Consider the following 26,764-nt stretch of genomic DNA (forward strand, 5'->3'; position numbering starts at 1 on the left):
GGACTGCATCTCTGGCGCTGAAATCTCTTCACTGGCTCCCAGTGGCTGCAAGGATCAAGTTCAAGTCCCTCTTCATAGTCCACAAGAATTTCTGGGGCCGTGGTTCACACTACCTATAACGCTCTCTCCCTAAATACTCCCCTTCTAGAGCCTCCCGCTCGGCCTCTTCCAACTCTCTGTGGGTGAGCCGTTTCTCCAAATTGAGATTTGGGTGTAGAACCGTACCCTCTGCAGGTGCGTCCCTCTGGAACAGCCTTCCTGCCTCTCTCTGTCTTGAGCCAGATCTCCTCAAGTTCCGGAAACGCCTCAAGATCTTCCTATTTCTCTCTCCCTCTCCCCTGCTTTACCCCTTTCTCACCTCTCCTGCTTTCCTCCCAAACTCTGGCAAGTCATTAGGCCTAGGACGACCGCTTGATTGTTTGCTCTTCCCCTCTCCCCCTCCCCCCCTTCTGTCTTGTCATGCATTTGCACTGGTAGAAATGCCTCTTGCCTAATATGCTGGTTAATTTTGCTAGATCGTTCCGAAACTTCAAGGCCTAAGACTGACCACTGTTTTCCCATGTTCCCTTTCCCCCTTGAAGCACTTTGAAGCACTTCACTTGTGTATAAGCGCTTTACAAATAAACAATTGCAGTGTAGCAGATTGCTTCCACAGGAGTAGATCTACACCACCCTGTTATCGTTCTGATCCCTGATGGCCCTGAATATGAAATGCATCCAATCTGTCACTCACTACAAAGCAGTTGGAAGGATTACGGTCCCTGTGATAGATCCTGAGAACCGATACCAATGTCTATGCTCCTTTTGGTTCTATGTCGCTTTTAATGCCTAAATCCAGGGAAGCCTGGTCCATCGTGGCCGGGCAGGGGTCATGCTGTTGTACATCCATGCACAGGACTCTGTCTAGTGGCGTTCTCTTCATTGGATTGGAGCCTGAACGTCATGGGCCATGCCCCATGCCCCATTGAAGATGGCAACTGCTGAAGGACATCGACATGCCTCTTTCAAGATGACAAACGGACACTTGCTTACCTGCTGCGCATGCCAAGAGTAGAGGCTTCAGTACCGTTCTTATCCTGCACAGCAATCTGCTTCACTCGTCACTACGCTCAAGATACCGCGTTTGAGGACGCTTCCGTGTGAGGAGTTTCTTGTTCTCCAAAGTTGCTCCTTGTGCGTCACTAGTTATTCTCTGGCTCCTGCCCTTTGGTCCTTCTATTGCTTACCTTCCACTCTCGTGTTGCCTGGGATTATGTTTTCCCTGCCATCATTGAAGGCCATGATTATCCGTTCTCTGCCATCCTCCTTTTAAAGCATGTTATCAAGCCATTAGAATGTTACTTCCTTGTATTCCACCCCCTCAAGGGTTTTCCCTGGGCAGTTACCCCAAACTTCAACTACCTCCCTGTTCTATTCGTATGGTTTGTGTTTGGAGGAGACTGGCCACTTCCACCTACTGGTGCTGTTTGTTCGTAAATAAATTATTTGCAGCAAACTAATTAAAAAAAAAGTGCTTGCATAGGAGATTAGAACATCATTTAGCTTGTAATAGTTATGATACCCCGTTGCGTGTTCGGTTTTTGATGAGCGGTGCAAGGAACTCATGGTGACAACAGTACAGACAGACACAAGTGATCACAGTGCAAGGGTGTTTTATTAAACTGTTCGATTTAGGTTAGGCGTTTTTCCACCCTGCACTAAGACCGGAGCAAGCGTTGATCATGAAATGAAAAATAAGGCAGTCCTTGTGGCGTCTTGTCAAGGTAAAAAAGCCTATACTAAAAAAGATTTTTTTAAAAAGATTGCTATTTCCTTATAGAAAGGATAGAGTATTCAAATAAAGGAACCTGTGTTCAAAGAATAATTCAGGATGTGAAAACCTTGATGTCTCCCTTTCCTACGTTTTTAGCATGGGACAAGGTGGGACTCTGGAGCATAGCATATGCTCGAACCTTCCCAGCACGAGCTAACAGTTCTGTATCAGGTTCTTCGATGGTTGAGTCTGTTTTCAATAATTCTCTCGCCTTCGAGGTCTGATCCTCTCAACAAACACACAAGTTCTGTTCTATGAATACTTTGGGTGATGGCTTCACATCTGGGTCCCCCTCTTCTGGGCGCAGATCCCTCATTGTATTTAACAAATTCACATGACTGTTCCCTTCTCAGTGAACTTTGGTTAATAGCTTTCCACCCCTGGATCTCCTTCGGCTGGTCTTGGATCCCAATTGACATGGGGGGACACTTCCCTTCCCCTTGCGATAGTTCTTGCTTTCACAAATCTTAATGTCTTTTTAAACAGGTTTTTGGGCTTTGCCCCTCGTTGTCTGTTTCCCTCTTCTGGGTTCACTCTCGCTGACTTTTTGGTTGTCTGCTTCTATCGGCCATGTTCACTCTCGCTGACTATTACAAACAATTAATCACAGAACTTTAGATTCCGCCCCTTCTCATTAGCATCCCTCTGCCAGGTTCATTCTTGCTAATCTTTACAAAATACAGTTTCATGTACTCGGGAGGATGGCTCAGTGGCAACGTTCTTGCCTTGGAAGCAAGAGGACACGGTGCGACAGAGGTTCGATTCCCCCGCCCCGGTCCGTGCTTGGAAACTTCTGGGTATTTAGCACATTATCAATAACCTATCATATCATAAATACTAGTTTTCACCATGTAGGATTCACTTCCCTTAGCTTTCGTAATCATCTGCCAGTCAGACTTTTGACGGTACAGAGGATTTTACAAGACCCCTGTATGACCACTTTGACCTTTTCTTCGCCATTCATTCCCAAGCTCTTTTGGTTACAGTAGTCATAACCGTTGGGTAATTGCCCAGAGTTTCCTAAGTGAGCACCCACGTGGTGCCGGACTCGTCTGTCACTGATTTTCCTCCTTCATTACTACTGTTGCTTGCTTTTCAATGTTCGATTTAGCTCTTGTGTTACTTTTCGTTCAGCACAGTTCGGTTTCTTATCGACACCCCCTGTCTACTCACCGGCTGTGATGAACTGCTTGGCTTTCTTCCTCCTTGGAGTCAAGGTTGGTACCACAGACAAGCATCTCTCCTCGGCTTGCTAATCAGCAGAGCAGGGTCTCATGTACTGTTGACATCTGCTGCAACACACGTTGGCTATTGGTGACTTATCATGCCCTCTGCGGATGTTCCTTAGGCCCTGGTCGGAAAGGGCAAGGTCGATTCTCTCCTTGTCACCCTCTCTGTCTGTGCCGTCTTTCTCCTCCTCTTGAACTGCCGTGCTGAGTTGACTTTTACGTTGTGCGGTCTGCCTTGCTTGTATTGTGCTCTCTTTCTCCACCTTTTTATCCCTGTGGGTAAAGGAAGGGGCTGTCTGGTGTGTGTGTGTGTGTGTGTGTGTGGGGGGAGGGGGGACTGCTAGCGGTAATTGCAGGGGTTTGCACAGTTGGATCATTGACTGACTGCTTCAACATATTTGACAAGAAAGCATTTGTTCTCTAGGCATATTTGGTGGTTCTTCACGGACCATATCCTTTTCTAATCATGCACCAGTGTTCTGTGAACTGGATGTTGCACAGAAAGAACTCCAACCCTTCTTCCCCCAGGATCATTGTTGCAGACGATCCTGCTGAAGGACATAGAGGACGTACTGAGACAATTGCTAGTGACCAACAATGGCTCAAATACGGACCAGGAGTTCCAATGTGATGCTTGTAAAACCACATTGAAATGCTAGTTGATGGAGAACGTTTATAGGCTAAAAGGATGAGGGTAAAGAAGCAGGATCAGCTAGAAGAGAAATCAAATCATAAGTGCGGCACCACAGGACATTATCTTTTGGGCTTTTCAGAAACCTACAGGCTGCCATAAGTCGATGAATGAGACCAATCGAATAAGTTATACTCCATAGAACAAAATGGCTATACTGTGAGATGGGTAACAATCTGAACGGCCTCTAGGTGAAGTCCAACGGATGTTTAAGCTCAACTATGAATTAGGAAGTGCGTCTGGGGGTGGGGCGGGTGAGAAAACGAAGATTCTTCACTGGGTGTTGAAATCTATAGTTTACCGCAGAGTATCAGAAAGACCAAGCATTTATGACTTTCTTTTACAGGATTCAGATGCTGCATGCCCTTGTCTTCGAAATCTATTTTTCAAGAAGCTTCAGCAGCACCTTCTGGGGCCATGGGGAGCCTGTGTAACTTCATAACGTGGATATGTATGATTACACCCCCCTATTAGAGAGGTAACGGCATACTTCCTACCCTAAGTGGATACATGCCCAACCTCTTGCTTGTCCTCCAAGACGTTAATGTCTTGAATTTCAATTCTAAATAATTTTGTAAAGACCTGATAAATAAGTTTGGTAAACATGTTGCCTTAACTAGACTGGGTGGACCAGAATTTGTATTTTTTAATTTCTTAATTTTTTTAAACGGGGAGGCAGCGGTTGAACCGCACCTGCATAATTGGTGACCTAGTTGACATTGCTCCCAAATGCAAGAAGATCTTGGTTGTCGTGTTGAATAGTGCTTTCTTTGGGGTGAGGTTTTTTTTTGTGTAGGCTGGCAATGTGTGAAGGGATTACGTGTGCCGTAGTAGCTATGTTCTTCACCCAGATGAATGAATGACTTCCTTCCTTGCTTTTCACCCAGACGATGGGTACTTGCCTGGGCATGTCTTGTAGTCTTTATTCAAGCTATTGAGGAAAACCCAGATATCAAGCCAATAGATATTCAGGGGGAGCAACGCAAAACGTCAATTTGGTGATATATATAATACTCTCTAGCACACCCTGTTGAATCAATCACCATTTTCAGCCTTGGGACCCACTTTGGATTTCAAAATCACAATAAAGCAGTTATTGAATGTTACTACTACTGCACCCCCAACTGTCAGTTCTAAATGCAATATCCCCATTTTGAAGAGGGCTTTCCCCATTTAGGTACTTGGGCAATATCACATCCGAGTGTTATATGCTGTAACTTCCTGCCCTAGAGAATGAGGTAAAACGTCATATTGTGGAAGATACTGGTACATTCATGGCTAAGCAGGATCTCATTGATTACATTTCATGTTTTACGCATGAGTCTTTAATAAATTCTGACTTTGCCTGTACCTGTCTCAGATAAAATATGGGAAAACTGCAGCTGGAAATCATGACCGTTTTTTGGGAGACATCTAAACTTTAGGGATTCTCATCACTCACCGTTGGTCTTCTGGTTACTGGTCTTATGGTTCTGATTTCGAGTGCATGGTTCTACCTTTGGCACTGCAACAGTGTCTTTCTGCAGGCTTTTCAACTGCATCTTTTTACATTCACATCTTGGATTCACCCAGGCAATGTTCCTTTCAGGGCCTCTCATTTTTCAACTCTTCGTTTATTTCGCCTTTAGAGGGGTTCATCAGCGACATGTGCCCGTAGATTGCCTCCTCCGTTACTCTCCCCTTCAAAGTTAGTAACCTTTGAAAGTTATTTATTGTATAACTGTGCAGTGCCTTTTGACATTATTCTGTTTCCTATTGCAAAACTTGGAAACTACTATAAAGTTTCCTAAGCTTCTTAATCTCTGAATAATTGTAAACAAATTTGCCTGGTTTGTTTTTTAGTGTTTTATAACCTTTTACCTGCCATGGGTCCACCCCTAGGCCCCAGTGCCAAGGCCTTTATTGGTGATTTGGGTATTTCGCCATTCATTGTCTTCTAACGTTTTCTGTTTCATTAAACACTTAGTGCCAAAGATGAGGTATCTCGTCCGTGGCAACAGGGAGGTAATCCCAAGGACGAGATACCTCGCCCTTGGCACTTAAGGGGTAAGGGTCACTTTGTTGTTTCTGATGCTGTACTGTAGTTCTAGTTTTAAATATCCTGGCCGCTGGCGATACACACATGGCAGACTAAAAATGTGATCTCTCTCAATCTGAAACGTCAAAGTCCTCCCTGGGGGACAACATGAAGAATTATTAATTTTATTTTTTTTTGGTCAGCTGGACTATCTTTATAGATTTCCTGGAGCAAATATTTCATATGCCCGGCACACCCATGAACTCTGGGTAGTATGAGCCTTTTCGAAGAAATCTTAAAACTGATTCTCTTCACCCCTTTACTTCCTATCCTTCAGTAGAAGGTAAATGCCCAAGTGCAATTATGGGATAGACTGCCTATTCACGTTTGTTGCACAATGTTATTTGACAATTTGTGTATGCTTTTCCTGTGATCATGTTCTTACTTATATGTAAGTGCAAGGCATAACATAAACAGTGTTGCATAGCAATTTGCTATGCCATTCTGTAGGTTTGCTAATTAAATTGATACGTGTAGCAAAGCTAGCTATTTAAGTTAACCTGTTACCGTGTTCAATGAAAGCACAGCTCGCCCTGCATTCCTCTTGCCCTCAGGGGCTCACCCCACCATCTTTCCTTTGTTCACCATCAGTTCAAAGGGGCTAAGAGTTAGTGCTCTAGTAATCGTCTCCTCCACTCTTAAGTGGCAGAGGCCTGTGTGGGACTGCTGGTCAAGAATGTGTTTATTTTTCAAATATTTGTTAACCACAATTAAATCGGGATGATGCTTTTATTAAGCCAACTATATCATGTCTGGCTAAGATAATGACAATATTCTAACTGTAAGACACTGTACTGTCTCCATGCTTTACAGTAAAGTTTAGGTTAGTGTGTCTAAATCTCAGTGTTAACTATATTTCATTTTCTTGGACAAGATGCACCAGATTGCAGAGCAAACCATTTTTTTAAATTGACATAATCACACAGCCAAATGTTTTTGATGGCAAACCTGGTTCTGTGACCTGCTGCTTGCATACATCTGAAACTGTTGCTCAACCCATTAGCTAATCTCAAACTCCTTGATATTCTCCTTGATCACCCTGTTGCTTTACAGCTACCCTGAAAATTAGGTGCCTGCAAAGTGCAAACTACAATATTCCACTTTGTTTGTCCAGTTCACTGCCTGCTACACGATCTACTCTCCTTACTCTTACTTTCTTCCCTCTTACATAAGGAATATACAAAGCTAACCAGATTTTTATACAAAGTAGTGCGTGACCTGACTGTAAATCTAGAGATCAATTGCAATACCATAAACTGTACTTGGCCTCCAGTGGTCGCTTTGCTTTGATTTGATTATGATTGCATTATATATTAGCACCTCTGGGAGAGAGCTGGCCAAACTGTTTTCAGAGCCTTCTTTTATCATATTTATTTGTTTGTGTCCATTCATGCAGTTAACCTTTTAGATTTTGCAGACTCATCCATGGCTCACAAAGTCAGAGCAGTACCATTTGCAGGGGATGCTTTGAAACATTTACTTGACATTTACTTTGTTTGCACTTAATGTCAAATACAAGTGTCCGTGTGCATGGCTTGCCTCTGGGTGGCCGCAGTGTGGCAAACATAAAGTGGGTTTGTGGTGACATGAACAATTTTACAGAAGGCACATTTAAATTTTGTATCAAAAGTTGCCATGCAACACGTGCATTTCTCTTAGGTCGAGTAGGTAAGCTAAGTTACTGGACCTGCAGTTCTAGCAGAACTTCAAAGAATTTGCACGGCCCGACTCATCTCACTAATGTCTTCCTTCAGCAGTGGATAAAACTGCATTGCTGCTCATTTTGTCTTGGGTATAAATAACCTCAGCTGACATAAAAAATGAGTGCAACATTGCTAATCAAATCGGTATGTTTGCTAATCAAGAACATTTTAATTAGTAAACTCTGCTAATCATTTTTTGATAGCTAATTTATGACTTGTAAGTGGCAGAGGTAGGAATGCGTGCGCCACTGATAGAAAAAGAGTCGTGGGAGTTATCTGGTTCACCTTGTGGTTTATTTTGATGGTGTATATTATTCCTATTCAAAATTCAATAAAAACTTAATACAAGTAACATTCGCTGGGGTATAGAGACCTAGAAAGTAAGAGGTAATGTGTAGTTTCGTTTTTTCTTACCTACTGGCTGTTGTTAATAAAATATTTCATTTGACTTGCTATAACAAGTACGAGTGCCTGATAGTGCAGGCGGAATGGAGTGAATCCTACCCATTATTGGAAATACCAGTCTTTTACTCTATCTGAACGTGTATTAACTCAGCCACACATTCCGACACAGAGCACTCTGCATGAGCGCCTGATAGAGTGCAGGCGGTTTGGAGAATCAATGGGAAGGCAGAAGCGGATCTCCCTGCAGTGAGGACTATTCTACCCTGGCAAAGCTGAAAGAGCATATTAATCCGAAGAGAGTGCAGGATCTCTCTGCCCTTGAATACTGATTGCGATAATATGCCCGCTACGGGTAGCAAATATCAACTGAGTAGTACAGCGAAAGCTGCTTGCAATAGGACATTATACTCCAAAAAAGCAATTAAGAAAAACAAAAGACAAACTCCGACTTCTGGAGCAGTGGGCATTATCACAGAAATTAATGAGAAGGGAAGGCTAGCTAACAATAAAGGCAAAATAACAGCATTTGTAAAAGCACGGTTGCAGAGACTACTTGTGACATCATAGCAGAAGACTTGGTAGTAGCAGGTGCTCCTCTTATGCAGACCCCGGCTGACCTATCGGCAGAGCCCATAGACCATAATTCCCTACTCGACCTCTGCTTGAGTCTCCAAAAAGAAACCCCGACCATGCAAGCCACTGGGGGTCTGAAGGATCAGTTGGGTGACTTGGAAGGTAGAATGCAAGTAGTTAATGCTACGCTTGAAAACTTTTCTAGATTCCCTGATTTGGTGAGGATTGCAGAAAGTGTTTACGTTTCTCACCGGTCCATAGCTCATCATTCACCTCTTCTAACTCGTCAGATGAGGAAGTACAGTAGGAGACAGATGCTTATACTACTGAAAGCACTTTGTAACTGTAGCCATAAAGAACAACAAACAATTAAACAGAGGCTACAGTATTGTAAGCTAAAAGCAGGACCCATATATAAGCGGGTGAAGGCTACAAAAGAGTGTTTATGACGTAGTTAAGAATGTTCAATCCTATATAGTTAGCATCCACTCTAAGTCCTTGGCCACTCTGCAGAGATGGGATGAATTATCACTGAGAGAGGATAGATCGAACTCTGTCCTAGTGAAGAATGGACGGCTGGGCGAAATCCGCCTTGAGCCATGCTTGGCGAAAAAGGTGTGGCAAAAATAAAGTGACAACGAATGATGACCATTTAGGTGTAGCAAAGAATAAAAAGATAAAAGTATGCCAAAGAGGTTACTCGCACATATATCTTCCAATGCAGAGAAACAATGGACAATTTTGAACTTGATGCAAAAGAGACCACCTCGCCTTCGAAGAGAGGCCTCGTGAAACCTGCACAAGGCACATTACCAGATGTTTGGGTCCGGAAAAAGACTAAAGTCACTGCCCCTAGGATGGTAACGCAGATGAATGAGATGGCCCAACTGAGAACTAACATGGAGATAAAAACGTGTAGCGAAGTAGTAGAGTATGACGTCCCCTCAAATAACATTAAAAGCTGTGGACATTGCCAAGAGTCCCACTTTCAGCTCTTCCTTCTCAAAGGTAGTGTCTCTTTTCTCACTTTCGCCCAGAGGCTGTGTTAACCGATCCCTGGTTCTATCCATGCTTGACTACTTCAATAGCCTCCTGAATCTACCTTCTTCCTCTCTGCAACCCCTCCAGCTAATCCAGAATAGGGCAGCACGACTTATACTTGTCCTTAAACCCAAGGACCACATCTCTCCCACCCTAAAAAGTCTTAATTGGCTCCTGGTTGCTACACAAATTAAATTCAAATCCCTCTGCATCATCCACAAGGCTGTCTGGGCCCGGGGACCACGCTATCCTCAACTTTATCTCACTAAATAATCTCCCTCTAGACCATTACGTTATCTCACTAAATAATCTCCCTCTAGACCATTACATTCCTCTGGCACTAACTCTTTGTGTGTAAAGGGTTTTGCTAAACAGAGGGAAGTTGGTTGATCGCTTTCCTCGGCTTGCTCCCTTCTATGGAACAGCCTCTCCCTGACACTGCTCCTTGAGCATCACTTTCTTAAATCCCTGAAGCTCCTCAAGACATTCCTGTTTACCTCTGCCTTCTTTTTTCCCTCCTCTGCTAATCCAGCAGTTTCTCTGACTGGTGTTCGGGGCCCTTATGCATCCTCTGGGCCCCTGACCTCTCACACCCAATCGGCCCATCACCTGTCTACCCTCAGCATTTCCCTGTGCACTCCTTCTGCCCTTAAGTTTTGCACTTACTCCTAAGGTGGCCCCTGGCAGTGCAGTACTGAACAACCCTAGCATTGATCTGTGGCTCACCCTTGAGCTTTGACTCTCCAGCACTTACCCCCGTACCCTCTTCCTTGCGGCACTTGCACGTTCTGAATGCTCACAGGGCGTCGTTAGTTTTTAAATATTTTGTATTGTATTTCACTCCCTTGTTCCCTCCCATCACCATCTGGGTGCTTTGAAACAGTTTTTGACCTGCTGTTTAAGTGCCTAACAAGCAAACACATAAATAAATAGCAGACTCCCACGTACATGTCCTCTACAGACCCGTGCATTGCTGGTTGGTACAGCTACTACCAAATAGTTGGAAGAGGTTGATCCTTATTCCCATGCTTAAAAAGGGTGCCTGGGAGGAGCCCGAGAACTTCAGAATTCTGGCCAGGGTAAAGATCTCATCTTTTCTGCCTGCAAGAGTTAACAGCTGGATAAAGGAAAACATCCTAAGCAAGCAACAATCAGTATTTAGAAGAGGAGTGGAACTCTGGCCAACTTGTGGTCGCTGATGTACCTGGCCCGTGCCTCTCTGGCGAACAAGAAGATTCCCTTCTATATCTGTTGCATAGACTAAGGTAAGGCCTTTGACAGAGTTGATTGTCAGACTTTGGGTGAAATTGGAAGGTTGTGGACTTGGTCCTGTTCTCCCCACCCCCCGTTTATTAAACAACTATAACTATACTCGAAGACCAGTGTGCACGTTAGGCTCACCCACGGGCGTCTCCCGAGTTTGATTGTAAAAATGAAACGTGGCCTAAAGCAGGGCTTCTCCATGGTGCCAGTCCAATTTAACCTTTTTTATATGATCGATCAAGCGAGACTAAGTGCAGTAATTCCACCCCCACCCTTGCAGGTCGGCTGATATTAATTGTCTGGCAATCTTATCCTGATGACAAATCCAAGATAATGATCATCAACTCGAGCAGAAATAAAAATAATGGCACTTTCAAATGGAAGATAAATAACAAATTGGTAGCGGTTATTAAAAAATACCTATATTTGGGCATCCCCATTACTGACTCCCTTAACTCAATAGTCTTATCCCAGGATGTTATGGGGACAGTCCAAAGAAAATGTAACGTAATCAAAAACCTTGTCTCCAAGCGGTGTGGTTATATGGTGGAAGGGCTATAAGTATATAGCACTAGTGTTGGGAAGGGGCAGCCCCTCCACCCCCAGGCGCTTTAAAGTGAGGCGAGATGCATTCAAGGCACTCAAGGCACTGTAATGAAAAAGGGGTTGGGGCGTCAGTCAAAGGGGCGCTTTCACGCCCAGCGGGACCCCATGCTAACCTCATTTATAGTGTATTCATATGGTGTGACCCAAGGTGCGGGCGGCATTGCTATTTTGCATAGATATTAACATTCCTAGGTAGAAGAGAAGGCTTGTAGAGTAAAGGCGGTAGTGCATGCACTAGGCCCAAATCCACGAGGCAACAGAAATCTCTAGTCATGCCCGAGCTCCCATGTGGACAGTTTGCACCCCCACTCACTACACTGTTTGTTCATTGTTCTTGAAAGTGTTGCGAAGATGGGTCTTTCACCCAAGAGCAATGTGCATTACAAAGTTGCGTTGCCTGGTGTACATGTTATCAAAGGCTGACCTGGCCCATTACAGAGTGACCACGAGTTATAGCCCATATAAAACACTAAACCATAAGATCCCCTAATTCCATGAAACCAGGTGCCTTTTGACCATCAACCCCAAAGTAACAGGTCCTGAAATGTTCAAAGAGCATGGAGAGGATGGATTGTTGAAGCGACAATCGTGTGATTTATATTGCGAGGTGCTGGGAGGGATACATTCTAGTTCAGAGATGGGGCGGAGACCTTGAGTTGGATGGTGTGGAGGGAATGAAAGAAATGTGTGGGTGAACGTTTGAGTGCCTGGAACCTCCTGTGTGGCTGCTTTGAAGTCTGCCAAGTGCATGGTATGAGTGATAAACTGGATAGTAGGAGTATCATTAATTTGTTATCTGACCTTCGACGTGAGAAGAAGCTGAGCCCCACAGCGTCTACGTGATGGAAGACGGACGGAGACCAATAAACTGCCATCCCATAAAGGCAGCACCTGTATTGGGTCCATCCAATAAGCCGCGCGGGTTGTCACCACATATATTGCATCATTATGACAATGTTTTCACCTTAAATGTTTCAGCTTGTACCTCTCTTTGGCAGAACGTTCTTGGCAGCAGAGTATTTTGCTGTTGCTCTCAACTACGCATGAGATTAAACTTGTTGTCCTTACAAGATCGACTTGGGCCTTTCTTCCGTAGCGGGTTGTATTTTCTCTGGTGTGAGCGTTCAAGGGCTTGCTTTAACTAGAATCGTTGCATGTGCATTGTATGGATTAGAAATGTACACAAACTCAATGGTTCTCAAAGTTAGAGGGCAGACTATGGCAACATACTTTATTTAGGCCTAACTAAATCTAGCCTGATCGAGGCCATAAGAAGTGAATTGAGTCTCATGCCGTTACTGACTAGGAAGATAACGGCTACAGAAATCAATCTGTTGAAAATGCTTAATGGAAAAATAACTGGCTACCGCGATGCACTCCAGCTTCTCAGAGGTATTGGAAAATAGTTGCCCTAAAACAAAAAAAAACGAAAACCCTGGGTGAGGGATGTCAACTCATTCCTTAACGAGATAGACTTCAAAATAAGCTCCCTTTTAAGTTGGGCATCTCTGAGTGAAATTAAACAGAAGGTGCTAATCTTGGACAAACTACAATATGGTCGAATAGAGTAGGAAGTACTCTTTTAATAAACTCTGTTCAACAGAGTTTCCTGTTGGGAGCACCTTTCAGATATGTTAGGAGGTTTATAGTCCAACTAAGGCTAGAGCAGTGAGAGTGTGTAGGTGTTTGGGACCATATTCCCCTTCCCCTCGACGTGAGCGCTTATGTAGGTTTTAAAAAGTGAAAATGGAGACAGCAAGACACTTCTTGACTAGCTGGTATTAGCTCAAATAACTTTACAGTAGGGGAAATAAAGAGTACATAAGCATATTACCCAAGCCTACATAATTTGTAAAGTTACCAGGCGTGGAGATGTATTCAGGGGGTGGTTTTTAATTTTAGTACTTTTTTTATTTTTTATTTTTTTTATATTTGGATATTTTTAAACAAGACTATTAACAAGCATGTTTTGTAATAATGAATTAAATATTGAGACTGAGATGGCTAGTTTTATGTGATCTGATGTGCGAATATGAATTTTACTATTGTGATAAGATGTAATATGTTTAATGTGAGTGTTTTAAGGTTATATTGTAACTATAATAATATATTTAATATATTATTTAATATATAATAAAAATATATTTAAAAAAGTATGTTTGAATGGCTGGGGATACTGCTAATGAGGAACCAGTTTCTTATATTTCCCTTCCTGTTCTTTTTATCGACCTCAGAACAGCGAAGCAATGGCAGCCAGATGTGGAATGGACTGAGCAGTATGCTGGTGCTGTCATGTACCCCACCCCAGAAACTGCAAAATGGAAACCTGCCCCATGGAACGGTGAGTCAGTAAAACGTTTATCTGTTGGCTTACTTGGATAATGTTGCGGTTTAATACTGTGTTCATGTAAATCTGCTTTAGTCATCAGTTAACATTAAGTCAAAATAAAATAGAGCATTTAAAAGTGTGAATATTCTACTATGAAGGACAATATAAAAAAAGCAACTACAGCTTTTTCCATTTACTTTTTGCAGCCTTAGCTTCATGCCATTGAATCTACCTGCATACTTTCACAGCCTATCAGTTTGATATAAAGCTATGGGTTTTGCATGCACAGGTTTGCAAATATTTATGGTATTGTTTGTATGTATGCTCTGTGTGTGATGTGCAATTTGCTGACTAAATATGGCTATGGCCAATGACCATTTTTAGTTGTGGCTTTTTGGTTGCGCTGAAAGCGCTACCTATAAAGCCAAAACTATTCTCATTAAAATAAGAGCTTTAACATGAGTGCTTGAAATAGGGGCTTTGGATGCAGGTTTGTAATGCTTTTCAAAGCAGGTTGAAATATGAGGATGGGGGTATTATGTAGTTTGGCTGTGTCCCACCCATTTAACGCCAATCGCCAAGTTAAATTTATAAGATTTGCCTCCCCTTCCCACTCATTTTCCTTCCAACCACACCCTGTTTTGCACTTTTTGGCTGATTTTTCTAATGTGTGGTGAATTTGTCAGCCATTTTTCCTTCCAAAATGATCTGTGCAATTTTTTAATGTTATTAAAAAGTTATTTGACTTGATGCTTTAAAACATATTTACTGTAGCTTTCAAGTTGTTACATATTTTACATTTGTTATTAAAAATAAACAAGCTAGTGTAATATTTTTTTCTGTTTAAAATAGCACTGGAAAAGTACATCTACGGATTTGTGTGGTGTTTGTGTAATGTTTTTGATGTAAGCAGCACCTGATTGGCTATGCAGTGAGTGATGTCAGTATGATGTGGGTGGTTCTCCAGTCTGTTTGTTTTTACTCACGGCAGCCATTTTCTTTCACCAATCGACAATAAGTTATTTGTATTGGATGTCTTTCACCACAAATCTGCTGGACAGAAAGATTGCTCTAATGGCAGTTGGCCAAAAATAAATCCATGTCTGCTTGGAGGTCGGTTGGTGCGGGCTGGAAGCGGGCTTCTTGTCTAGCGTGTGCATGGAGAGATGCACGCGTGACCTGTAGGTTTCATTTGGACCTATGAAAATGAAGCGCTGATCCTTTTCTGTGTTCCCTTTTAAGGGAATACCTCTGTACAAGCATAACCATTGTTAACCAAGAGTTCGTCCTCTATGTCCACCATCGAACGCTACCATCATAGCGTTTTTTTTGTTCCTTTTGTTGTGGGTGCATCAAGCACTGTGTAAGGAATTCAACATCTGGGAAATCATGAAACAAAGCCTGGCAGAGAGTGGTAAAAGGCTCCCATGTCTTGGTGGCTGTGGCCAAGGCGTACTACTCTTAGCTCCTGAGAAGTCAGTCATGTACAAGCTAAATTCCAAATGTTCATCTCATTTCTATGTACTATTCTTAACAAAAATCCTTTTGTAAAGGTATGTAAAGAACATTTAGTATGCGATTAGCCCATTCTTAGATGACTATGCAAATCTGTACTTTCAATTCTAATTTCCTTCCATATCTTCCTATTCCTAGTCTCGGGGTCAGATTTACTGTACTTCTTGTCTATATAGCATTTGACCTGAGCCATCTCGAATATGATTTTAATCCTGCTTTCTAGTTCATGATTAAAAAGAAAATGATTTGCCAATTTCACAAGGCAGTCCTCTAGAGGTTTGTCGTAAACCTCCTAATGCCCTATTACATGTATTTGTATTCTGACTAAACAGTTTTTTTTTGTTTATTTGCTCCATTTTATCCAAGAATACCAATATCATCTTAGTTCCCAAATTTACATCCAAATTTAAAAATATGTAATTATTATCACTCTGATTGCACTTGGGAGAGAAAGGAAAATAAACAATGAAGAGAAGGAAAGGGGCAGTCCTACTAGGCCTTGTGAGGCTTCAGAGTGCTCAAGTGCAAGGGTGCGGGGGGTGGTAAGTGCTAGGAGTCTAACTAAGGGAGTGCTAGGCAGTAGGCTGCAAGTAGTTAGTGCCTGGCAGAGATCACTTGAGTGGCCAACTGCCAATAATAAATGCAGGCCAGTGGGTGCCCAAAGTAAGTGCTGGAAGTGGGCAGAGGCTATTGCTGGGGCTGGGGACAGGACCCGGAAGGATACACGAGTGCCCTGGCCTCCAATCTCAGCAACTGTGGTGTTAAGCAAGGGAGGGAGAGGGGGGGGGGGAGATGAGGTGAAAAGGAAAGTCTTCTGGCAATTTGAGGAGACTCTGCTCCAGACGGAGAGCAAGAGGGAGGCTGTTCCAGAGGAGGGAGCCAGCCAAGGAAAGAGATCGGCCACCAACTAGTTGTTCTTAGAAACAGTTGACATGCAGGGAGTTGGTGCCAGACGATAAACGATCTGGAGGGAGAGTATTTGGTGATGGGCAGTTGTAGATAGCGTGGCCCCGGCCCCAGCCAGCCTTCTGAATGATGCAGAGGGATTTGAAATTGATCCCTGTAGCAACTGGGAGCCAGTGGAGATATTTTAGGGCTAGAGAGATTTTAGGGCTGAAGAGATGCTGTCCCTGGGCTTGAGGATAAGTCTTGCAGCCCTATTCTGGATAAGCTGGAGGGGAAATCAAAAGGAAGAGGCTGGGTTAGGGAAGAGGCTGTTGTCATAGTCCAGCCTAGAGAGTACCAGTGCTCTAGAGACATTGCGCTTCTGGGGGAGAGGGAGGAAAGGAAGGAGTCCTTTGAGGAGTTAGTTAAAAGTGTGCCTTCTTGGCAAGGTCTTGAATGAGAGTAAGGGAAAAGGAAAGTGAGGGGTCGACGATGACTCCCAAGGTTTCTGGCTTCGGTTGAAGGACAAGGGACGGGATGCAAGAACAAGTTACATTGGAGCAGATTTCTGGAGGAAACCTAAATGAAAGTCCGATTGTAACATTTAGAAGGACCAAGTCTTCTTCCGTTCCATGATGGCCTGTCGATAAGCAACTGACAGCATTTTTGCTTTTGTGGAGTCCAAGTCCACTCCAGATGTAATTCTTTTCAGAGACTTTTCATAATTACCAGTTTAATTCATTCATATCTTATGCAAGTACGCCATGTTTTATGGTGAGAATGTCTGCATTGCTCCAGATATGATTTTGAGAGGAGTATTTTACTCACTTTTTTATAATTGTATAGTAAATAACATTTTGAGAGTAAAACTATAGATTTCTCCTTCACAAGAGATTTAAAATGATTTCACATCCATCCAATGTGTTTATAAAGTTAAAACTGTATAGGAAACATTAGAAACAATACAGGAGATGTACATCAATGCTATTTCGGTAGAATACTTGTGGCAAATGTTCCAGGTGGTAGGGTAGTAGGGTAAGTCTGCACACCTCCGCCTATGCTCAAAACCTGCACTTCCTCCTCCGCCACCTTCAATGTTTGGCTACCATTCACCCAGTACAACGCAGTAACTTGTAGGTAAGCCACACATATGCTTCATGATGAATTGAACAACCCGTGTTAACTTGGGTTCCATTTAAAAAAATAAAATAAAAATAAAATAATGTTGGGGGAGGGGGATCTTGGGGGTGAGGGAGGAGAGGGGAATGTATGGCCGGCTGAGGTAGCATGGTGACTATTCCCACGGGAGCTCTGAAGCCTGACCTAGTGAATGCTGCAACAGCCCAGGTTATGGATTGGATTAATGAGCGCCTCAAACACGACCAGAAGCATTATTCCCTGGTAGCCAAACATTGAAGGTGGCGGAGGCGGAAGTGCTGGTTTTGAGCATAGGCGGAGGTGTGCAGACTTGCCCTACTACCCTACCACCTGGGTAAGGCCAGAGTGTTTGGGCATAAGAAGCAGGGTTGCGGCAAGAAGACTTGAGCAAAATCAATGTGTTCTCTGGAGACATAAAAGCCATGATACAAGCTTAGCAAGGACTGAAGCTTAAAATAAGTGCAGGTACAGGTTCTACTAGGGATACCTGGTTGGAACCCCGAAGGTAGCCCTTGGTTTATTGTTAGATAACCACTATTGGAGGTTGCAGGGGGCGGGTGGTGCTTGGTTATCCTGGTTGGGGTTTGTTTCTGGGCTTGGTTTGACCACGATTGTCAATGTTATTTGGGATTGGCAACATTGGGTGGAAGATCAAGAGGAGCATGAGTTCAGCATGCGGGGAAAAGGCTTCACCGTGGGTTGCAAGAAGTAAGGAAGGATGGTGGATGACCTAGGCTCTGTGTTTTTGAATTTGCAGGGCCTCAGTTCCTTCTCCCTACCCCCCAAAAGGTATTCCATTGTCAGGAGATTGAGGGCGGGCGGAGGTGATTGGAAAGGGGGAGGGGCGTGTAAGTCATCAGTGGTGTTTCTCCAGGAAACTAATTTGCTAGTGGTTGATGAAAAACAGGTGAGAAATGGTGCCTTCCCACAACAATTGTTTGCCTCCAGTGGAAGTAGGAGATGGGGAGTGTGGGGCGGGGGCATATTGATCGGCAATGGGGATCTCATTCGATAAGCAGTTTGTATAGAGGGATTTGGAGGGTAGGTTTCTTATTCTCTGGACTTTTGGGCACTCGGCTTTGTAGATTGGTCGTCTCTTATGCTCCCAATGAACAGGATCATTACGTACGGACGCTTCTTTCAGTATTGGGTGGGCTGTGTGAGGGGCAGGTGGTTATAGAGGGACCTTTAACTGCATGATGGACCCAGAGATGGATACAACACTGCCTCCCATCAGGAGTGATGGCAGTAATCCTCAGGACTTGGTGCAGTTGCTTAGGGAGCTATGGTTAATAGAAGCTTGGAGGTTCTTTTGACAGCTGTAAAGAGAGTAATCACACTTTTTGGCGGTACATAGGGGTACTCGCGGATTGACATGATAATGGCTTCCACAACCCTAGTTCCCTAGGTTGACATTGGACTCTGTCATTGGACTGATTATGCTCCTGTGGTACTTTGGTTCCAAGTGGAGGGTGCTATCGGAAAACAACGGGTACAGTGGTGTTTGAATGAATGACTTAGTGCTCTGGGATTCCGCAGTTCGAACATGTATAGAGGGGGTCATTTGTATATCCTTTCCAGAAAATTATGGGTGTGACTCATTCGAGGTTTATTTAGGATACCAGCAAAGCAGTTTTCCAGGGCAAGCTAATAGGCCAAATGGCAGCTTACGTGCAGGCCCATGTGAGCCCTGGAAGGAGCGTTGGCTGTAGTAGATTCTTCCTATAGGAGCAAAAGGTTGATGCATGCTTTGCAGGAACTGATGAAGGCATGCAGCTTTCTAGAGGCGCACCTGGCCGATCCGTGCACTTAATATTATGGGCAAAACAATCATTATGTGCACAGGAGCAAGGCAAAGCGTTTTCTGGCGGTCAAGTTGCGCAAAAGAGGTTGGCAGAATTTTATTGCTGAATTGAAAGAGGAAACTGGTGAATCAGAGGTTGGGGAGTGGGAAGATGCAATTGCATGAGACCTAGTATACGAAACTGGTGAATCGAGAGGCTTTAGATGGGATACGTCTGGGGGCCTTTTTATTTAAGGCTGATCTCTTCACTGTCACAGAGGAGGATACAGAAAAGCTGGAGGCTCCTTTTTACCACGAAGAGGTGGGGAGGGCTATCAACGTGTTGTTCCGCAATAAGGCCCCTGGGCCAAATGGTTTTGGCAATGGCTTTTTATAAAAACCTTCAAGGCCTAGCTGGGACTACCTGCAGTGCATGCTGTAAGAGTTTGGGCCCAAGTTCATTCGAGAGGTGTTCGGAGTATGATAATCATTGCGTGATCAGACAGGATCCATTAGCGGAAGGGATACAGTGCACAGTGGGAGGGGTGGGGTAGCTCATAAACTCACATTATACGCAGATCTGTTCCCCCGGGTCCTAAATAAACTGCGTAAAATCTAAGGCTCTCAAAATTTTGGAAGACCTGAAAGGGGTGCTGGAGTAGGGTAACGGGTATTCATTAACCTGGGTGCACGATTTCGATGGAATATCTGAGTGTTCAATTAACGCTAGACTACGCAATATTATATAAGCCAAATATTCCCACCCTTATGGAATAAACCTATGAAAATCTTAAACACTGGGACATGCAGTCTCTTTACTAGGGGGGAATAATTAGCTTCATATAGTTTATCGAAAGGGTTTGTTATAGTTATTCTTAGCAGTTTGATCCCTTCTCAAGCCCATCCAAACTGTGTGCAGGATCATAGAAGCGGTTGGTCTTTGGGGGAGAGGGAAACGGGGTCTCTTGCAGGGGCTGTAGAAGCTCAGGAAAGTGGGTAAGACAATGAAGAACAAGTTCCCACTGTTCGTGGAGGGTCTCCCCAAGAGGGCAGAACAGGTTCCAGTAGTTTGGATTGGTTCGATAGCACAGGCTATCAGTGGAAAGGAGCGTGGCCCTCAGGGAGCACTTGTGTATAAAAGTGGGTAAATGCGCTAGGGGCCACCGGTAAGGGTTGCAGGTACTCACCGACTCCTGGCGCACTCCGGGCCAAACTTCAGTAGTCAAGTCCACTTCGGTTGCAGGTTAAAATGCGGCAATTGTGCGGCTCTGCTGCTTTCAGCGGCGAAGTTACAGCGTTGATTCCCATACGGGACAGTGTCGATTTCTCTGCTCCCAGTGGATGGATCAGGCCAGTTTCACTGTAGCACGCTTCAAGGCACATAGGGGCACAGCAGCAGGGCACAGCAGCAAGGCACCTGCACAGTTCTTCAGCACGGCTGGGCGACACAGTAACCGCGTGTACTCCGGTTCGGGCGATCTTAGTTTCAGACCTAGGAATGCCAAGTGTTCAGAGCTTGCGATGTACCAACTTTCAAGGGTCTCCTCGAAACGGCGGCGATGTCGGCGCAAAGGTCCTACGCAAGCTGGTTAGCCCAATGGTTGGCCCAGGGACACTTCAGAGAAGGCTTACTTGCAGGGTTTGATGAATGTGCAGAGACTAGTTGGTCCCACTACTCTAATGGGTCGAAGCATCTTCGCAGCCCTTCCAGTTCGATCAGATGCAGAGGGGTCCAGCGGGACGACAGTGGGCTCAGGGTGCCAAACCTTCCAGCGGTTCCTCGACTCGACTTCTTAGTGTCAGAATACTTGCATCCTATCCTAGGTTCAGATCCTATCCCTCTTTCGTGCGCGCCCACCCCCCCTTCTCTCGCGACCCCCTGTTAGTTTTAGTATGGTTGGGTTAGCGTGCAGGGTGAGTTAAAAGGGGCTCGCTTGTGTACCTTATGGTTGCTTTGCACCTCTCGACATTTCACTCAAATTCTGTAATTGTGTGAGGGTCTCTGGCAGTACCATCAGTCTCAAGGCCTTGTAGGAACAAACCATGGTCCTGTAATAGAAGACATTTTGAAAGGCAGGCCTAAGAGGCACACTGCTTTCTCCTTGACAATCCCCAGGTGCTCGCAGCTCTGGGCAGCTTTGAGAAATGCAAGATTTCTCAAGGCTTTTTTTGATGGTCAGGGTAGCATAAATGGACTTAAGTTGCCTATCCTCTGCCCAACCATGGAAGCAGCTATAATCGTTTACTCTGTGTACACAGCTTTTTGTGCTCCCGGTGAATGCAGGATGTTGTGCTTTCCCTAGGGTATCTCCTGCCTATAACCCAATGTCAGATCCCTAGCGACCACGGGAAGAAAAGGGGGGGAAGATCTTTCCTTTCTTTGGGAGGAATTCACAAACCACATATGCCATTAGTCCTGTGGGCAGGGTTTTGTGTGGTGAGGGTAAAATAACAGGTCTACCTGCTTTAACTTTCTTCCTTTTGAAAAGATCACTTGTGGCATGTGCCATGCTGCTGTTCACATACTGCCCTTTCTCTGCGGCCACCACTGAGTTCAGGTGTGGTGTTGCCTTTTCTAAACACAAGGCTTCTATCTGTTAAACTGAAGTGCAACAGTGTCCACCTGCAGGATGATAGGAGAAAGTCACATGATGCTGTGGGGGCTGGTGTGTGTGTGAGTGTGTTTGTGTGTGTGTGTCTCTCTCTCTCTCGTTGGCATGACACAAGAACGTAATAATGTAACTACCCTTTTCTCAAATATTTTGCAAATTAGACAAGGATCCACCTGCCCAGAAGGGTGTATCGAACCTGACCATTAACTTCGGCCCCCAGCACCCAGCGGCTCATGGTGTTCTGCGGCTTGTCCTGGAACTTAGTGGAGAGTCTGTAAAGAAATGTGACCCGCACATTGGTCTCCTGCATCGGGGGACTGAGAAACTTATTGAGTACAAGACCTACTTGCAGGTAATCTATTCCTTCCCTCCTTTTCATGCTAGATATAGTGCACTTTGTTTTTGTGCCCACGTGGTAGTCTGTGCCACGTGCATTTGACTGCGTTAACACTGCCTGATCGTGTGTAGAGGGAGATAGTCTATTCTGCATTAGTTGCCAACTATGCAACCAAGAAATCTGAGTTCCAATAGTTGCATTGTCACTTGACCAAGATTTGTTACACATTTTCTTTCCTTGTGCATTGGTTTTGTCGTGTATCAAAATGTAGCACTTTGTAAACCTGAACAGCTTAACCTTTTATGTTTGCCTAAACCTCCTAAATTTTGTGCCAGTTAATACCAGAATTTTGGGATTTTGTGATGCGAATAGGATTTTGTGCCCTCCCACATCCTACTATTGAGACTGAGTTCCCCCAAAACAATCTTTTTCAAGGACTTTGAGCATCTGTCATTGCAATTGGAGTCATGGGTCAGTGAAATACAAAATGGATAACAGAAGCAAGGGGTACTTGCGAGTGTTGAGGCAGAAAGGAGGCAACTGGAGAAAGAGTGAGTTTGAGGAGGTGGTGGAGGTTCCAGAATGTGTGAAGTGGGTATTAAGATGAATTTCTAGTATCTGGGTTGGGGACCACCCTAGTTGTATTGAACGGGAACACTGGGAGGTTAGGCAAACCAAATCAAGTTAAGCGTGGAGAGTGGTCAAGGCTGCGTCTCGGGAGAAAGTGAGTGGGGTCGGGGGATGATGATGATGAATCCACACAGTGAAGCACAGAATTCAATTTAGACAGGAAGTACTATGTTATAGGCCCAAACAGCGCACACTAGAAGTGTATGTATCAAACGGACAGTAAGATCACAGAATACTCAATTATCAAACATATGTACGGTGGTCACCTTAGGTTTTAAGGAATGCTTACAATAACTTGGACAATTAAAAGGTGGTCAATAGTGATGCAGTAGAATGAAACCAGTTCACAAGAATTGTGCTCTAACTTTATAAATCCTATCCCTATGATGTATAGGGCTTTGAGCCCAAAAGTTACAAAGTGTCTTAAGAGAGGGGTTAGGTGTAGTAAGATTTCTTCTGATGGTGAAAATGTTCCTGAAGAGGTACATAAAGTTACCGGTATGTCAAATATCATTCCTATCTTTTAGATACCAGCTTTTAGAACTGATGATCAAAAATAGATATAACACCAAATCACCACGATTCATAATTGCAGGATGGAATACAAGAGGGTTTAACCACTTAATAAATGATAAGACCACACCACTACTATCGCAAGATATCATCTGTCTGCAAGAAACATGATTACAATCTACTCCCATTATGAAAAGGTATGCTGTATTCTTAAATCCCGCCAGAAAAAGGCCCTCGAATAGCATTGCAATCAAAAACTCATTAAACTTCAATGCAATCAATTCAAATAATTTGAATCTTCATACTCTATGTGTAGTGGGTACCATGCTAGACACCACTCGGAAGCGATTTAAAACTATTGTTTTATTAAATCTATATTAGAATCTGGTAATAAACACTGAATAATTTTCCAGAATTGATCTCATTATATATAGATAAACTGCGTGAACAATGGTTGAACCCCTATTTCATTATTTGTGGTGATTTTAATGCTTTCTATTGGAATGACGATGGCTATGATACAGATGACTCTTTAGTCACATCGGCAGCGAGAAAGAGGCATTGCATGGAGACGGCACATGTCACAAAGAAATATCAGCATTTTAACTGATAACCTGGATAAGGACAAACCAGGTACAGCCACATGGAGAGGAAAGAAGACCAATAAAATCCTCGATTATATTTGTACTTCAGAGAATGTTATGTTACTTCAAACTACAATGCAGGTATTTGTGACACCCATGAGTGACCATCATCTTCTACAGATGGAATGGTCCTGCCAGCCAGAACATTTAACAGACATTTACACTAGTCAACTGGATGTGATGTCAGGACGGAATCGTATAAAGGATTCCCCCTGCTAAACTAATGGTCTTTTATGAGAACTTTAAAAGGCTGATTATAAACAGTGATTCTTAACAACTTGTGGTAATTTTGTCTTTTCAACACTATTGCAGATGTTTGAACCAAAGAACAAAAATTTGAAAAAGCCTTGATTTAAACATAAGCACTGTTTTTAATCAATTAATGGCCTCACAAAAGAAAAAACAAATGAGGTGAAACGAGAAATATATAATGGACATCTATCACACCAAAATAACATTAACAAAATCAAACAAAAATTCCATTATTGGAGAAAACGCCATTTAAGATCACTAATATTAAATGACGCTGAACAAATGCTGAATTATATATCATCCAAAAATGCTTCCCAAATATGGACTATGATAAAACACTTGGATACACCTCAAAATGCAATTATGTCAAATCCCATTTCCGCATTAAGCTGGTGCAGTCACTTCCCAAAATTCTTTGAGAGCTTACAACATATGCCTGATCGAAAAGAAAAAGGCTGCAATGGGGACGTATTTGACTTTAATACCCTGACTGTGCAACAAGCAATAGGTAAACTGAAGAGATCCCGTGCCCGGGACCAGACGGCCTGACAAATGTTCTCTTGCAAGAAAACATCACACAATGGACGGAAATCCTGACTGCTCTATTTAAGCTAATGATAAACAAGAAATCGTTATTGTGGGGAAAAAAGCAATTGCAATACCAATTTTAAAAAAAGGGCTGAGATCTAGTCCATAGAACTATAGACCAATTGCTTTACTCAATGTAACGGGGAAGTTATTTGCTACCTTTGTCTTTAAAGCACTCAGTCAATGGAGTATGGAATACACCAATCGTGACATCTGGCAAAGCGGGTTCGTATGAGGCCTGGGAACAACATTGAATATTTTTATCTTAAACATCTTAAAAGCCCAGACAGATGAAATAAAGGCAAAAAAATGTAAGCTGCCTTTATCGATCTAACTGAAGCATTTGACCAAGTCTACTGACACACACTATGGCAGAAGCTAAAATTGAGGAAATGTCCACAGGCAATTGTTCAAGCAATTCAAGAACTATATTCGAACACCTCGATTCAAGTGCGCCTTGATCGGGATGGGAAATTAACAAAACCCATACAAACCAACAAGGGGTTAAAACAAGGATGCCCTTTGGCGGCCGATCTGTTTAACTTTTTTTATAGCAGAAATTGAATATGCTTTCCAACACATTAGATGATCCCCCCCGCCCCCCAAAAAAAATTGGAAGCACTTCCATGAATCGTCTTTCGTATGCGGACGACATCGTCCTATCAGATCGAACTCCTGTAGGATTTCAAAGGCAATTGTGAATGCATTCCATCATTATATGCAATCCAATGGGCTCCAAATTAATCGGACCAAACCCAGAATAATGGTCTTTGGCGCAAAAATCATCACCTCGAGAAAAAATGAATAAGTGGACAATCGATGATAACATCCCACAAGTAACTTTGTTCATCTACCTGGGGATATGTTTGAACACAAGTCAGAGTGATGAACCAACACTTGACCAACTAAAAAACAAAGCTATTAATCTAGCTACTCAAGGTAGAAATCTATTAAAACGGTATTGTGAATTCTCCCTCAGACCATTGATCGTTTTTTACCGCTCAAGTCATACCCATACTTATGGTGCGGAGACAGTTTTCACATTTCATGAGCACAACTGGACAGTCCTGGAAGGACTTTTTGGGAAACAAGTGCTCAGTCTTCCGTTGGGAACGCCAATCCAAACTTTACGCATGAAACTGGGCCTGACGTCTCTCCAAGCAATCATCTTATGGAGATCCTTGCCATTGGACCGGAAATGTGTTGACCCGCCAAAAAGTAGTGGATTCACAGCAATAAACAAAATTTTAACATCTGATCAAGAACCCACTTTACAAGAATGCCATCAAATATGTCTGGAAACTTTGATCGACCTGAATGAAACTCAAAATACATTGTGTAAAAACCCAGACAAAGTTATGTAGAAGCTATATACTAGAGACTGGATCAAGACACAAAATGATCGACAAAAACTGACAAAATATGGTGGACCGTTTGTGGATTGTCAGAAGCTGAATACAATCCCAAAATATCTAGAAACTTTCCCGAATGCCCTATTGAGAGACCAATATCTAAGGTTCTGGTTGAATCTCTTCCCTTCTCGTGACATTATCAACGCAAGATCCATAATTTACCAGCAATGCAGATTGTCACTCACCAGAAACAAAAGAATCACTGAAACATTTAGTCTTGTACTGTCCAGCAGTGAATAATACAAGATGTCAACTGATGTTGGAAATTACTGCAAGTTATGCTAACAAATCTGCTGAAGAATGGTGGCTGATTTTGCTCAAAGGCCAACTTCTATGTATTACCCTAGCTTTGGTGAAATTTGTTGGCTATCTTCAAGAAAATTAATGATGATTGTATTCATTGATAGATACTGATATTTTCATAAGTACTGTCTGAATATGCATTAGGTCTGCCATTAACATCGAAGTCTTCATGTATGATTTAAAACTAGCAAAGCCAAGCATTTTTGTGTATGATCAGCCGTTTTTCTATTTTTTTTAAGGCAAAAGGTTTATAATTACTAAACCAAATAAAAGCCTTATACATTTTTTTTAAACGATAGATGGAATAACCAACGTTTATTCTAAGGTTTATTTGCAAGAGAACAGGGGTAGGTGAATGCGTTGCAATTACATACACCCCTGACTCTTATCCCATGTGACTAG

General features: G+C 43.2%; 1 protein-coding gene across 1 annotated transcript in view; it reads left to right on the top strand.

Annotated features, from left to right (window-relative positions):
* NDUFS2 (NADH:ubiquinone oxidoreductase core subunit S2) overlaps positions 1–26,764 on the top strand; it is a 502,212-nt gene that overhangs the window by 71,506 nt on the left and 403,942 nt on the right. The window contains exons 2-3 of the mRNA XM_069607180.1: positions 13,636–13,742; positions 21,845–22,035. Coding sequence (XP_069463281.1) covers positions 13,636–13,742; positions 21,845–22,035 — 298 coding nt within the window. The remainder of the gene's footprint in view (positions 1–13,635; positions 13,743–21,844; positions 22,036–26,764) is intronic.

This window comes from Ambystoma mexicanum, chromosome 1p (assembly GCF_040938575.1).
Source record: "Ambystoma mexicanum isolate Mex_15411 chromosome 1p, UKY_AmexF1_1, whole genome shotgun sequence".
Classification (NCBI taxonomy): Eukaryota; Metazoa; Chordata; class Amphibia; order Caudata; family Ambystomatidae; genus Ambystoma; species Ambystoma mexicanum.